We start from the raw sequence: 15,071 nt of genomic DNA on the forward strand, positions 1-15,071 counted from the left end.
GCACGTCGGATTCCTCTCCAAGATTCTTATCGCGGCCATTAGCGTCAGCGTTCTGATGGGTGAGCAGAGTTTTCTAATGGATTGGAGTGCATTCTTGTGGCTCAACCAGCGGTTGTGGACTGCATTTTAGATCCAGGGATCTGTCAAAAACTATACTTCTTTTAATAAATGACAAACTAACTGCCATACTTCAAAAGACTTTTGCCAGGGAGAATGCTACATTTCTCGCTTGCAATTTCGATAAAGCTTTCTTTACTAGATGCATCATTAAACATTATACAATGTGAACCTGTAACGAAGCTTGTAAAGCCCTTTCCTTTGTATTGAAAAACATTTACGTCAGATTGGGGAATGCAGTTTTCAGACATGTAATTGGTTTTTCCCAATGGGACAAAACTTTTACACCCTTGTCGCAGATTTGTTTTTATAATTTTTTTACGAAAGAGACTTTATGTTGAGCCTTTCTCCAGATACTCAGGCAGACATTATTACTGCATTTAATTATACATCACGCTATCTGAATTTCCAACTGTATTTAGCAAAATTATAAAACGTTTTAGTAATCAATTAAAAGAGGTTACGACCACCCAACTATATAGAGACACACAGCATCAAGCGGCCCGAAACAGTGCCGGAAAAGTGGGGTTTCACTGAATGAATCGTTGGCAAGTTTTAAGGAAGGATTCACCATGCAACATTACTGTATATACACACTATGAATCTAGGAATCTAGTGACTGGTTGGTGCCCGAGTCTGAAAAGATAAGCGTGTTCATAAAAATGATCTATATTTTTTTATAGGAAATGGACTTTACCTTGTATGCAGACTGACGAAGTAGACTTCTAAAGCATTTGTTAATACGTGATAGTTCTTTCTCTCTGCCTGAAAGTTGGTCTAGGTGAAAACCCAAAGTAATTGCCTTTGATTGATAATCCTTTTGAAATAAGGATGTACTCAGAATCTCAAAAAGTCAAGTTGGACAACATAAAAATGAAATTTGAAATGAAAGAGATAAGTAGGATTTACATAAAAAATTGACCCCTTATATTTGGAAATTACAAACGTTACTGACAACTACTAACGTGTCTTGATGTCTTGTCTGATCTAATAAAAATATAAAGTATGAAAATCTAAGTAATCCTAGTAATAGTTAATAAATCATTGTCAAATTACCTCAAGTATAGACATTTTCGACATTTTTTGTACAAAAACGACATAAATCGGGACTTCCATTTGTAAAATTGGTTTAAAATTAACCCATATACGCAAATACGTTTTATACAATTCTTGGGCCTCAACGGTATTTAAACCTGTGACCCCCGAGTTGTATCAAAACATAAACCTTGACACACGAAATTTGTCAACATCACATTCTATCGAAGACCTAACAAGTTACGGAATGACCAGAGTATATGCTTCGAATCTAAATAGGCAGATAAAGACACAAGTTGAATTGGAACTCGACATTCTAACAACATAATTCTTTACTGTACGAAACATTGTTTTCTAACCTTTAATTAATTAGGTTTTGATGGAGTCATTTTATGAGCGATATGAAATGTGCAACACCCCTTATGCACCGGCTTAAATGGAATTCTTTTCAAGAAGCCCTAAAGGCCATCAACAAATGACACAGAAATTACGACAAGTCCATGCAATCTGTTTACTGACTTATTTTGGAGTTCTTATAATACCTGCAAGGGGTTTAAGTGTATGAATTAACAAAGGATAGTGAAGTTGTATAACAGAAGCCCTCAAGTCCTTAGTGAAATGGCCTGAAAGTTTCGAAAAATTCCAAACAAACGGTTTGCTACTTTTGCTTCTAGAATATTTTCATCATTTGCAGAGAAGCGATTAGTATGCATTAACCAAGGACAATGGTGATACAGGGTCATAGCAGTAGGAAAATGATAACGAATAACTGTTTAGCTGCCAGTTTATTGACACTATTTCAAATAAGACAAAAGTTACATAACTTCTGACCAAGTGTATTCGTGGAAATAAATACTCAGAAACCGTTAATTTGGCACTAGCAGTAAAATGTGTGAACCGTGTATATTTGATTAAACTGTGGTTTGTTTGTGGTATGATAACCTTCGCCAGTAACGAATTACTCACGACACTCACACCTTGTTGTTCCTTTTTTTCTTTCTTTCTTTTTTTACGTTATCTGCATATTTTAGTAACATTTTCTATATTTATTGTGTTTAGTCAATATTTTGTATTTACCCATGGATGTATTATTGGCCTATAGATAACACAAACTTTGTATGGCATAATCTAAAATATAACTGGATCCTATTCGGTCTGGTTTGGCTGACGTAGCTGTCGTGGCGTGAAGTGGCCTGGTCCAACAAGCCCAATTTAGGACCAGTCAAACCGCAGTTTTCAATCTATCAATGGTCATCAAATAAATTCGAGTGCCTGTTTTATAAACTAGATTAAAAGTTTGTTTTCTTTCACAGTAACCTACTAGGTATTTAATGATCCTTTTTTGGGTTATGTTAAACCGGCGGAGTATTCTTTTGTTAAGTTATTAAGTTCTAGGTAAAACCTTGGTATAATCGTTGCAGCTAAATAACCTACGTCCAAAAGACCGAATTCCATTTAAGCTAAGGTTTGACTTCAGTTTCGAAAGTTTTATAATTGCCTTTTGAGACAGACCGCATGTCTGATTCTTAAACCCCTTTACAGATGCAAACTACGCTTTCTTTCATTATTTCAGACGGGACGAGATGGGGATTGCATGATAGGCAGTTCTTAACCCCGCCCTCTTTCCCTCGCTCCCCGCCGGAATGAACTGCTTTTATATTTGTCTTCTGTCTTGTTCCGTCAGGTCCTTAATTATGTTTCTCTTATTTATCAGCCTGTACACATGCTTAATATAGGTTTGATTTATATATTTTGTAATCACAAGCATTTCTATTTTTACATACCGTAACTTCTGCGTGTCTTTGGTAGGACGCAGCCAAGAACGAACACTTTACCTTCCGCACTCGATGAGGGTCCTCTAAAACTAGGCTATCCAGGCAGTAAAATCTAGAGCTATCGCTGAAGGTGGTGAATGTACCCCCGCCTGCACTGACACAATACATTGCCATTTGACGCACATAAGAGTGCATAATTATTTGGACTGTATGTATATAGACTCTATGTATATAGTATAATAACAACAATCAAAGTCCCATACCTCTGCAGAGTATTTTTCTGAAAGAAGCTAACATGCACCATGCACAAGTAAGATTGGTAGAATCTACTGATCTATGTGTATAGTATAGTAACAAAAAAGTCCCTTAACTCTGCTTTTTTTTTCAGAAAAATTCTAACATGGACCATGTACAACTCCTTTTGTTATCAATCACTCGTTTGAAGTTTCATTTAATTGTGTCAAGGAAATGAGGAGAGTTGGTGCGCACAAGATTGTGACTACGGACAGACAGACAGACAGACAGACAGACGACAACCTGAAACCAGTATACCTCCCTTAAATGTTCGTTGTTTGTGGAGGTACATAGCGAAAAATATCAGATCGTTCATTCAAATACACCATTCGCGGATAAGCCACTCGTGAAAATATTGCATCTGGTGATATTTTAATCATACAAGTTGATACAAACAAATATTCTGTCTATGAGTAAGCCTACTTTATCCTAGATAAAATAATGAGGGTTACTTTTACCTGCAAAAACACATACCGTTTACATTTGTAAAGCGTTAGTAAAACCGATTGTAGTTTAAAACGACCGTTGTATAAAGTACAAATGAATATCAAGAAGAGGTATACTTAAAATTCTTTATTCATTCAAATAGCTTGGCTATTTTTACAAATTCAGATTCAAATAGTTTATTTACGTCTTATCATATGTATGTCACAATAAAACATAATAAAGAATCAAGCAAACAAATATTTGTATCATGTATATAGCAGCATATTTTATATTTAGAAATGATGTCATATGAGAAATCCCACAGGAAACCCCGAGATATTTTTCGAAAACCGATCCCATACTGTTTGTGTGACGATGAAATTCATCCTTAACTCTTTTATTTCTATTTTTCTTGTCGGATATTTACAAACCGAAGGTAAGCTAACAACTACCAGCATAGTGGGTTGAGTCTTATGCAGGTAAATGATACATTGAGCTATGAAACTGACTACATGTTTTACACTCTAATAATACCGTGTTCACACTAGCAGATCTGTTTTATTTTTATCAGGCACTAATTGGCTATAATTGGTATTTGACATTTAAAACCCATCAAAATATAATCTAGTTTGCATTCACACTAGCAAAGAAATGTGGTTTAAATATATACATGCAATGTTGGAAGTTAACAAATATTTTGCAATAAGCAAAAAAATGTAACAAAGAAGGAGGCTAACAGAAACAAGAAGGAGTCATCAGTGTTTAAACTTCTGTGTTCATCTAAGAATTTCTGTTCATTCCATCTATAGTCCATTTTGAGCATCAGCATGACTCCATATCGCAATTTAATGTTTGTGTTTCATCAAACACTCCAATTACTTTTGCCAGCCATAGCATCAATTGTTTGATACAAAAGAGAAACGCATGGTATTCTTCTGCCAAAAGGTAAGATATGTGGATTTGGGATTGTAAAACCAGTTATAACTCTCATTTGCGTTCACACTTGTAAAATAATGTAGTATTACTTTTTAATATGGTATTAAAACCACCTCCCAAGATAGTTTTAATGCTACATTACAGAAACCACTTGACCTTTACATAATTCACGGTTTAAACCACATATAGTGTGGACGCAAACGAGTTTAAAAAATAAACCCAAGTTAATATAGGATTAAAAACGTAGTCTGAACAGGCATACTACAAACCATGGAGTGGAGATAATATTAAGGCTATTGAATTATTCATCATTTTAACATTTTTCAAGTTGCCATAATTAAACATTATAATAGCTAAATGCATACATTTTTACACTGCTCCAGTTTTATGTGAAAATGTTATAGTTTTAAAATACTTTTTGCAAGAATATCTCAATAAATTTAGCTTACTTACATTATATTAATAATATGACCTCAGGGTTGCTCTATTTTTTTTTTTTTTTTTTTTTTTTGTTTCTTTATATTTTTTTTATTTTTTTTTTTTTTTTTTTATTTTGACAGAGTCAATCAAATCATTCGAATAGACTAGATCTATCCATATATGGAATTTTTTGGATATTATCATAAAAACCTAAAACAATAACCAAGAGAAATTTTATATTTCATTTAATATATGCATATCTCTCCTTGTTTGATATGAAAACATTAATAAATTGCTATATGTTTGTACATTAAAATTATTATTGTGTTAACTAGTACTTTAAATATCCTTTTATAAGTTGTGTCCATTTACACCTTTATGTTGTGTTTTGTTTACCATACTTACAATACTGTGCTAAGTTATTTTGTTTTTTTGTTTTTTGTTGTTTGTTCTTTTTTGTAGTTGTTGTTGTTTTTAACATTAACAGATCTATGTATGATTCATTATAATGCTATGTTTATCTACCACAGTCATACTAGAATTATTATCATGCTAATTAATATATATTAGAATCATTATATTCTATGTTTGATAGATCTAATCACACTTATACATGAATTATTACCATGCTATATTTATTTAGAGTGTAAATGCTTCAGTAATTATTATGCTATATTAGTCTTTAGACCTCTGCATTTATGCTAAAAGTCATTACTAACAACATAAATGCTATAAACAACATGTTAAAAACACATGGCTTACAACAACCCACATAAATATATATGGCATAATATTACTTTAGTATTTATGCTGCAAGTTTTTTTAATTTCAATTATTTGTATATAAAGTTTAAGCACCGAGGGCACACAGATACTGACCTATTATATATTTAATATGTACAAACAGTTTGCACTGGTATTGCTCTTATTTTTCGTTTCGTTTAAGAGCTGTTACATTTACAGACAAGCACTCTAGAACTACTCAGTACTGTACTCCCATAGAATATGCTCTTTAAACTACTAAGAGCATATTGAATAATATGGCACTGTACCTGACAACCAACTATGCTGCACAGGGTATCACCTTACATTATTAATGGCAATTTTCACAAATAAATCGGATGTCCATGAAAATGCACATAGCCGAAGTACAAATCTGCATCATTGGTTACCAACTTATTTAAATCATATGTACCATATTGTAAATATGTTAGTTAAACATTTTTATCATAAAAGTCTAAAATACTCACAACTTAGCCACTAGTCATCCATGACTCTTGTCTCAGCAGTACACTTTAAATCCATTTCAAGAATTAGAATACATTACAATTGTACACTATTCACTACTACACAGAATATGCTGCACTTACGAAGAATATTACTTCCACTTTTTTTGTTGTAATTTTCTTTTTAAAAAACCATATTACTGTACTTTTAAAAAGCCTATATCATTAAATTCTTCCTAAAGAACGTAGTAAGATCATTCTAACCGTTTATCTCTTTAATTCCCCACGTGTAATTCCGTTATGAATAAATGGTTATCCCGTTACGAATAAACGGTCAAGAAAGCACATGTGTTTACTTCAATACACTCGATGACACGCTTCTCTGAATGACATAATCTGACCTATTTTTAACCTTGTAATGATGTTTGAATAACTATAAATAGTTTCCTCAATTAGAACAATGTCAATGTGTTGCCCTCATATTTGCGTGACTATATGTAATGTTTTTTGTGAAATCTTGGATTTATCTCATGTTTTTGTATGTATACAAACTGAGAATTTATTGAATAAACTTGAAACTTGAGTCGTGGAGTGGAGTCATGGAGTGGAGTGGTGGAGTGGAGTCAAAATTGGAGTGGAGTCATGGAGTGGAGTCAAATTTGGAGTGGAGTGGAGTCAAAATTGGAGTGGAGTCATGGAGTGGAGTCAAATTTGTTTTATCAATAATATTTATTTATTGATATTTTTATAACTATTCAACATAATAATGCTTTTGTCTTACATTGATTGTAGCCACACGGAACAGAGGGCTTGGTCAAATTGTTAATTGTCAGTATATTTTATCTCATTGTTTTTGAAGAGATTTTAAAGCATCACATAGATATGAAATACAAATTTATTTATTTGAGAACAGTTGTAAACAAATCAAAAGGCGGTCAACCCATGGGAACATATTCAAATAGACCACAGTATAAAATACTGGTAAAAAGTAATAACCAAGTTTCCAAAACTAAGTTACAACTGAACAACTGTAGGAGCATGTTCTAATTACTACTTGATGTATTCTCTGATTGGGTATAATAATAGACATTATTTTTCATAACCTTTATCAGTGAACAAATATAACACTCCTCATCAGTGTTTTTTTTTATTGAAGTTTGTTGTTTTTGTTGTTTTACTTAACAAATTTTTCACTTGGCCTTAGATCATTTTCAAAACTTGTTGACAGATTTATTATGAGAACCTTTCAGTCCCATTCTAAATACCAAATATCAATATCAATTTACAAGTTTAATTATCTTATTAGATGAATTATTTCAACAGTTATTAATTTAAAATAAACAAGAGGAATTTATGAGTCAGATAAAATTTAGATATTTAAACTTGTTACATAAATAATTTGATATTTGTGATTATGCATTATTAGTGTTTGAAATTGTTTATGTCCACTGATATTGCAATATTGACTACCGTTTAGCTCGGGTAAATAAAAAAATAAGTAGCATGCATGTTGGTGTGTTAAATTCATTAATGTTATTGCTGACAAAATTTCTATTGTATCAACCCGCGACCTGCAGCCCAAAGCCCGCAATTTTGTGTACATGTATATATTTTGCGGGCTGCAGGTTGCTACAATGAAACATTTTTCCATTATAGCAACCCACAATTTAGTGTTACTGTATTAAATGGTTGCACATTTTTACTCGAAAAATGAGGAGTTGAGTACAATAAGCCTCTGCAATTTTGTCAGGTGTGATGTTGATCGTTGAAAACATTCTTGTATTTTAAGTTTACACTAATTTCTTTATTTTCGATTGCGAAACAAGTTCTTACAACTTAAGATTAATCGCTAGCGAGACTCATTTCAGATGGAATTAACCTCGAGTTAAGATGTTTTAGTTGTCTTGTAAAATGAAAAACGCAGTAAGTGTTTAAAAACAAACTCAAACTCAAACTCATCACAAATTGCTGTATCTCGTACAAAAATGATAGAATTATGAGATTTCACAAGTTATTCTATTATTCTGAGACCTGGATGCCTAGGTCAAACCAAAGTTATGATTATTTTTTTTATATGCTCCAGTAACCAGCGTGTACACCTCATTCAAATAATTATTTTTTTATAATTTGGCTTTAACGATTTTTTTATTCTGATGTTACTTTGTTCCCAAAAAATTGCTTTAAAGTGTAAAACCGCACTGAAAAATAACCACCAGTTAAGGAACTACACATGGAGTAGCATTATTTATTGAACGACCCTCGTATTTCTGAGTGTCAAAAAGTTAGCAATTTTTGAAATCCATCTATTTGGGGTGCACAAATTTTAGCAAATTTCTGATTTCCTGACTTATGTGATGATAACACATTGTTATGGTACATTACAATTTTATTTACAAATATTAGCGAATTTTTACAATTTGCCAAAATTTCCACCTTGCTAAGTTTACCACTTCTATGGTATGTTTCTGCGCATCCAAAACTGTCTATTACTTGGATTTTTCATTGATTTTCGCTATTCTGTGTTTATCACAGGTAGCTAAATACCTTCTGGAAATATATTGGGCAAATAATTTAGTTAATTTATTACTATTTCATCTATGTACACACATATCAAAATAAAATACAATGCACATGTAATCTTAAAATCTCAGCCAAGTTTGATTCTGGGCTACACCTGTATACTGTAAGTCAAGAGTTGTCGGCCCTTCAGTATAACACAATTTGTTACATATCACCTTGTTAGATCTAGTACATTACATGTATCTTGATTTCTTTTGGAATCCTAATCATATTTATATACAATATGAAGTGAACTTAAGATCTAGATCTAGATCAGGAGTGATTACAAGGCAAATCAGACTAAAAAGTCTAGTAGAGTCAGCGCTATAAGGCCTTGATCTATAAAAAATAAAATGATTCCCACGTTTTCATTTTCATTTCTGCATCAATCCAAATGATATGAAGAATTAAAATCTGTTGCAAGTGTGATGGTAAGATCGTTAAGAAATGGGCTGTTGCTTGTAATGTTTAAAAGAAAATTCTCTTCAAATGGTCACATTGACCTAATGATTCCAATAGCCCCTTCATCCGAGTGGTCTCAAATGCATTTCACAGATAAGAAACATGTATTTTATAAAGTTTCACCTAAAAGTCTGTTACTTTTAATATTAACAAGAAAAAAAACCAAGAAAAATAACATGTTATCTCCAAGTGATGAACATTTAATATATAAATGCAAATGCCATTTCAAATTTAAATAATAAATCCAGTGCTACATCATAAAATGCTACAATTTTTTTTCATCATTTTTAATTGGAATTGACACCACTATGATAATGCACGTCCTTTCTCCTGTCACTTAAAATGAAAATTAATGTAGGCAACAACCATCCAATATACCCTAATTAAACCTTTAAATATTTAATCAACCGCATGGTAGGTGTTAGAAATACATGGAACTAGAACATAGATATAGACACTACATTTATTTTTTCAGAAATATATTATATATATACTGACTCGCATTTTCTCTAAAGGGCAATAAATCAATTATTTTGTTAACAGGAATTTAGATGGAGCTTCACAGGCTTAATACAACATTTCAAAATTTTGACTCAATGACTCCACTCCAAATTTGACTCCACTCCAAAATTTGACTCCACTCCAAATTTGACTCCACTCCACGACTGCACTCCAATTTTGACTCCACTCCACCACTCCACTCCATGACTCCACTCCACCACTCCACCACTCCACTCCATGTTTTGTAGTATGCCGTCTGAACACGGTATAATAGAATGAGATGCTTTGATTTTACTGCTGTTACGAGTCTTGGTTTCACATAGGGTAACATCTATAATCATTAGTGCCATCCTATTGCTCCGAACCATATTTAGAGTACATACGTTGCGTAAAAAGAGACCACACAGTTTTTAATCTTTGCATGTTGCTTATAAAATGCTGTAAAAATTAACAGAACAGAACAGAACAGAACAAAACTTTTATTTCACCCAGGTATAAGAAATACAGCATGGGGTTTTAACATATATACAAATGTAAGAAGAGAAAAAAAGGCATTCCGGTCAAATCACTAGTTTTAGCATTGAAATAGAACAATTATACATGCTTCAGATCTCCGATGGGGAGGGGGGAGCTAGGGATACTTATAACTATTAACTAAAATTATGTCATTTCGCAGCGCTTATAATCATTTCTGTTTAAGGAACTATTAGCATGCTAAGTTGAAATAAAACATAATTCTAAGCGTAGTCGTATTTGCATGCAACATATATGATAAATTGTTAAGTAAATACATAATAACACAATCATATGGAACAAATGATATATCTCAAAAATTGATATGTCGTTGAATAAAATCATTGTTTGGGATACAGGTGCGAAGGAAATATCTCACGAGGACACAGCTCGAACGCACCGGAACGACAAACAAAGATTTTATTCAAGAGATCATCACTGTTTGAGATATATATTACTAGTCTAGCACAGTATCAAGGATTATTGTATACAACTTTGATGTCATTTACCAGCTATTTGCCTGTGCAAGGTGGGTTTCGTTTCCATCGCGCCGTTGCGACGGTTGGCGCTATGACGTAATAACTGTGAAGTACGCACTGTGATTTTGTTTCAAAATAACACAACGTGTTTGGAAGTAAATTAAATCGGGTCTTGTTAGAATATGATTTAATTCTCATCACAGGAAAAAATACGCGTCAACTTCTTCTTACATTGTAAATAATTATTACAGGTAGACATGTAACCTTAGTATGCAGGCTGAAGATTTACAACCCGGTGAAAGAAGTATGCCTCAACGGTCATGTTTTTTGCAGGGCAACCACGTCTACAGCCAGCTATACACCAACATTATGGAGCAGCTACTACGCTGAACCAGAACCAGTACATGTCACGGAACATAAAACAAGCAGTATAAAGCGTCGGATATGCAGGTATAGTATCAAACAGTATTCGCTTGTAGGACAATTTGGCACATATAGAGATATATGTGTTTGTTTAAACAAGCCAATATTTAGATGTAGTTCTGTCTAAGAAACATAAAGACACAATTATAACAAAGTATTAGATATGGTGATTTTCGAATTTTATATACGAACATTTCAAATTCTTTATTAGATGCAGTAGCATATTAGAGTGTAATGGGACCTTGTACTGTGGTCGTAATGAAGGTTACAGATGTTGCGGATTTGGTGTCTACCATCCTGTATCACAGACATGTTGCCGGCAAACAAACGCAACATTTAAGATCCAGGATGACAAACCAGAGAAAAAACACATGTAAGATACTTATGACTCATCTGCTCTTTAATATCAGTGTATTTTATATGCAAGGCGTAGTAGTTTCCTTTGTTTTTAGCGGTATTTGAACTTGTGATCATTCGGCTATATAAACATTAAACGTTACAAATGGATCTTAAACAACACCTTCTGTTTAATCATTCATATTGTTGTGCTCCATTTGATAAGAAATTATAAAATATTGTAGTTACAAATTTCATGTTAGTATTATTTACTGGAGGACAACTACATTTTGGTTTTTAATTGACGATACGAAATGTGACTTATTTTAAAATAATCTTTTCCTTTAAAGATGTTGCAATCTGGAAGTCTATGAACGTTCGTCTCCTAACGCCAGATGTGAACATCCGGCCTCCAATGACAAGTTCTTCCGAAATCCCAGGAAGAACTTAAGGACAAACAACAGAATATGTCACGAATCTCATTACGGTAAAGGCATCTTGCAAATATTTTTACATTGGGTACATATACTTTTGTGATGTACACTGTATTGCTTTTAACCTCTAAATTATCATTATATTAAATTAAAGGACATTTTTTATCAAAAATACTAAACTTTATGCAACCCTCATAAGCGGTTTACCGTCCTAACTGTAGAAATATTTTTGTTGCATCACCATCTGCTGAATAGAATATTTGAAAAAAAAACGCTTTAAAAGGTATTGCTGGGACATTGCTGTTTACTCACACTACACGTAGCTTAGTGACAGAGCATCCGCCTTGCAAGCGGATGGTCGGGTTCGATCCACGATATCAAACGGTACGAGTAGATTGCTCGCTTATCACTTAGCATAAACAGGATAGGTATAAATAGGATTTTTCTGCACGGTGCCGTATAATGGTTGAGGTATTTTGGTGTGTGCCTACAGCGTGATAATGCATTAAGGAAGTACTATGTATTAGGTAACTGTGCTTACCATTGCAAATTAAAATCCGTCGTTATAAGGCTGAAACGGTTGTTAAAAAGAATTTTTACCCATTTTCCTGTTTTACAATTCACAACTTCATTTTCAGTTTATCGAATCGATATAAAAAGACAAAAGAATGGACATTACCTAACAGCTAATGTTGGTATGTGGGCCTGGAGTCCGACATCTAATCGTGTGACGATGCGTATAAGAAAGTCTCCAACGCACAGGAAAGAGATGGACATTAAACTAGATAAATACAGCCCAACTGTGAAGATACATAAGAGTTTTCTAATATTTTCAAAATATAATTATCTAAAGGATTCTGTTTTTGTTCTAAACCCAAATGAAGTTCTCTACGAAAGCCCTAAAGACAATAAACGAACTGTACGAGTGTTGAAAAACGTCCATGAAAACTGTTTAGTTGATTTAGTCAATAAGTTATTGTCACCAGGAGATGCAGTGGAGACCAGTTACATTGCAATTAAAAGCTCTAGAAGCAGTAAAAGAAGGATAAGGTATCTGAAGATGGATTAGTGAACCGTGACGGTGACTAAAGTGTATATCCCTGCTCATAAGGAAAACCTACCAAGACAATAACATTTAAATGTGTGAACAATTCTTAAGTATATTGATATGTTTGTTTAATTTTGATTAGTTGTATTATTATTACCTCCGCCAGCACATACTGGCAATTACAAGTTACATGATTATTGCAATTTTCAAACCATTTTTGCTCGTTTAAGGATGGCGCTTAGATAACACAGATATCAGAAGTGTTTGTTGTGCACCAAGAGTTGTTTTATTTCTTGCATATTCACACAGTAAAGTATATCGAGCACTGATTATAATACGTGTAAATATTATGTCGTTCTGTTTGTATAGTTTGATTTTGACGTTTGAGAGTTCAGTTTTGAGAGTTCAGTTTACAGACTCGTTTGCCGATTAGGGATTTGCTTTGCCTTATCTAGATTAGTCACCGCCTGACACATACGCGGCTGGGGTTCAATACTTCCAAGAAGTCGTTGTTTTCTTTTCATTTTTATTTTGTTTCTTTTTCAAGTGAAAATTTCGAGGTTTTATTATACGTATTTTATTGTTATAATGTTATTCTTTAATTACATATTTTCAGGTTTATTGTCACGTACAAGTAAAGTTTATTCTATTGCAAAATTACAATCATAATGTTCATTAGGGGTAAATTTCATATAAACATAAAACGTTAATAATGGAATTTAAACAATCCTTTCTGTTAAATCATTTGTATTGTTCTGTTCCATTTTGTAATTACAAACTTCATGTTAGTAATATTTATTGAAGGACAACTAACCGAAAATATTTTTAAGGTAATCTTTTTCCTTTGAAGATGTTGCAATCTGGACATCTGTCAACATTCTTCTCCTAACTCATAATGTGAACATCAACCCTCCAATGGCAAGGTTTTTTTTCGAAATCCCAGGTAGTTAAGGACGAACAAAAGGATATACCACGAATCTCTTTACGGTAAAAACATTTTGCAAATGCTCTTTACACTGTGTACATTTACTTTTGTGATGTATACTGCATTGCTTTTAACCTCTGAATTATCATTATACTTAAAGTACAACATTTTGATAAAAAAATCTATACTTTTATTTATGCGACACTTATAGGCAGTTTCCCGTCCTAACTGTAGAAGTAGTTTTTGTCAAAAAAAAACGTCCGCTAGATAGAATATTTGAATAAACGGCTTTAAGATGTACCGAACATAATACATAGTGACACTGCGTTTACACGCTAAATACCACACCTAGTTTAGTGGCAGAGCATCTGACCCGAAAGCGAAAGGCTGGGTTCGATCCACGGCCGGGCATTACAAAGATATAAAATGGTACGAGTATATTGCTCGCTTAGTACTCATTTATGATATTCGTGTGCACAAAGACTACATTACAGCTGATGTGTTATATCAATTTTAATTGTTATAAAAAACATATGTTTTGACTTTTTTTAATTGTTATGGACAGAGATGCTAACTGAGTGGTTTAATTAAGATTCTAATTGAATGTTACTACACGTTCTTAGTTTTTTTGAGTCGGCTATCAGTGGATACAATTGGCAAAAATATTTGTTGTTTACCTCTTTTTGTAATTTGTCTTTGATCTTGTTAACTTTTTTAAGTAAACAAACGATTAAGTCATTAAATGAAAAATACATCTCATAATATTCATTACCATGCATCTCATCAATGCTTTACTTAAAACTGCATTATTATATTAAAAGTGAAATGGATCCATCCTATGAGTGTATTGTCCAAACTATTTTTTTGCCGTATGTCAACAATAGAATGAATAATTTGATCAATATGACATACATGTGAATGTTGTATGCTGTTGTGTGTTAGATCGTTCCATTAATAAGACCATCCGCTATTAAAATCATTTTGTGTAAGAACCATTGGTTGTCGTAATAGCGGAATTCCACTGTATTGGGAAAAGTGACCATGCACTCAGGTGGCCATACTCAAAATAATTTGAAAGATTTTGGTAGGTGGTCCTTATAAGGAGCATTTCAGAACAATTATTTTGGAATCCGGCCAGCAGTACCCGAAAAGAAGACTGCGGA

At 33.0% G+C, this 15,071-nt stretch overlaps 1 protein-coding gene and 1 long non-coding RNA gene across 2 annotated transcripts in view; one reads left to right on the plus strand and one right to left on the minus strand.

Moving 5' to 3' along the window:
- The window catches only part of LOC128556388 (uncharacterized), a 31,156-nt gene extending 24,497 nt beyond the window's left edge, over positions 1–6,659 (minus strand). Inside the window, exon 1 of the long non-coding RNA XR_008370611.1 lies at positions 6,253–6,659. This is a non-coding gene — a long non-coding RNA (uncharacterized LOC128556388). The remainder of the gene's footprint in view (positions 1–6,252) is intronic.
- Positions 6,660–10,602: 3,943 nt separating this feature from the next.
- Positions 10,603–14,900, plus strand: LOC123551762 (uncharacterized). The gene is made up of 5 exons (XM_045340927.2): positions 10,603–10,792; positions 10,994–11,192; positions 11,377–11,538; positions 11,852–11,988; positions 12,574–14,900. Exons 1-5 carry the CDS (start codon positions 10,762–10,764, stop codon positions 13,002–13,004), a joined length of 960 nt encoding a protein of 319 aa, XP_045196862.2. The 5' UTR covers positions 10,603–10,761; the 3' UTR covers positions 13,005–14,900.
- The last annotated feature ends 171 nt before the right edge of the window (positions 14,901–15,071 follow it).

This window comes from Mercenaria mercenaria, chromosome 4, assembly GCF_021730395.1.
Source record: "Mercenaria mercenaria strain notata chromosome 4, MADL_Memer_1, whole genome shotgun sequence".
In the NCBI taxonomy this organism is placed as follows: Eukaryota; Metazoa; Mollusca; class Bivalvia; order Venerida; family Veneridae; genus Mercenaria; species Mercenaria mercenaria.

Bases quoted from the DNA above. Each gene is read 5' to 3' on its own strand.
- LOC123551762 (XM_045340927.2), top strand. From the start codon at position 10,762: ATGTCATTTACCAGCTATTTGCCTGTGCAAG. The intron at 10,793-10,993 runs GTGGGTTTCGTT...TAATTATTACAG, and splicing joins CAGCTATTTGCCTGTGCAAG to GTAGACATGTAACCTTAGTA. The intron at 11,539-11,851 runs GTAAGATACTTA...TTTCCTTTAAAG, and splicing joins AAACCAGAGAAAAAACACAT to ATGTTGCAATCTGGAAGTCT.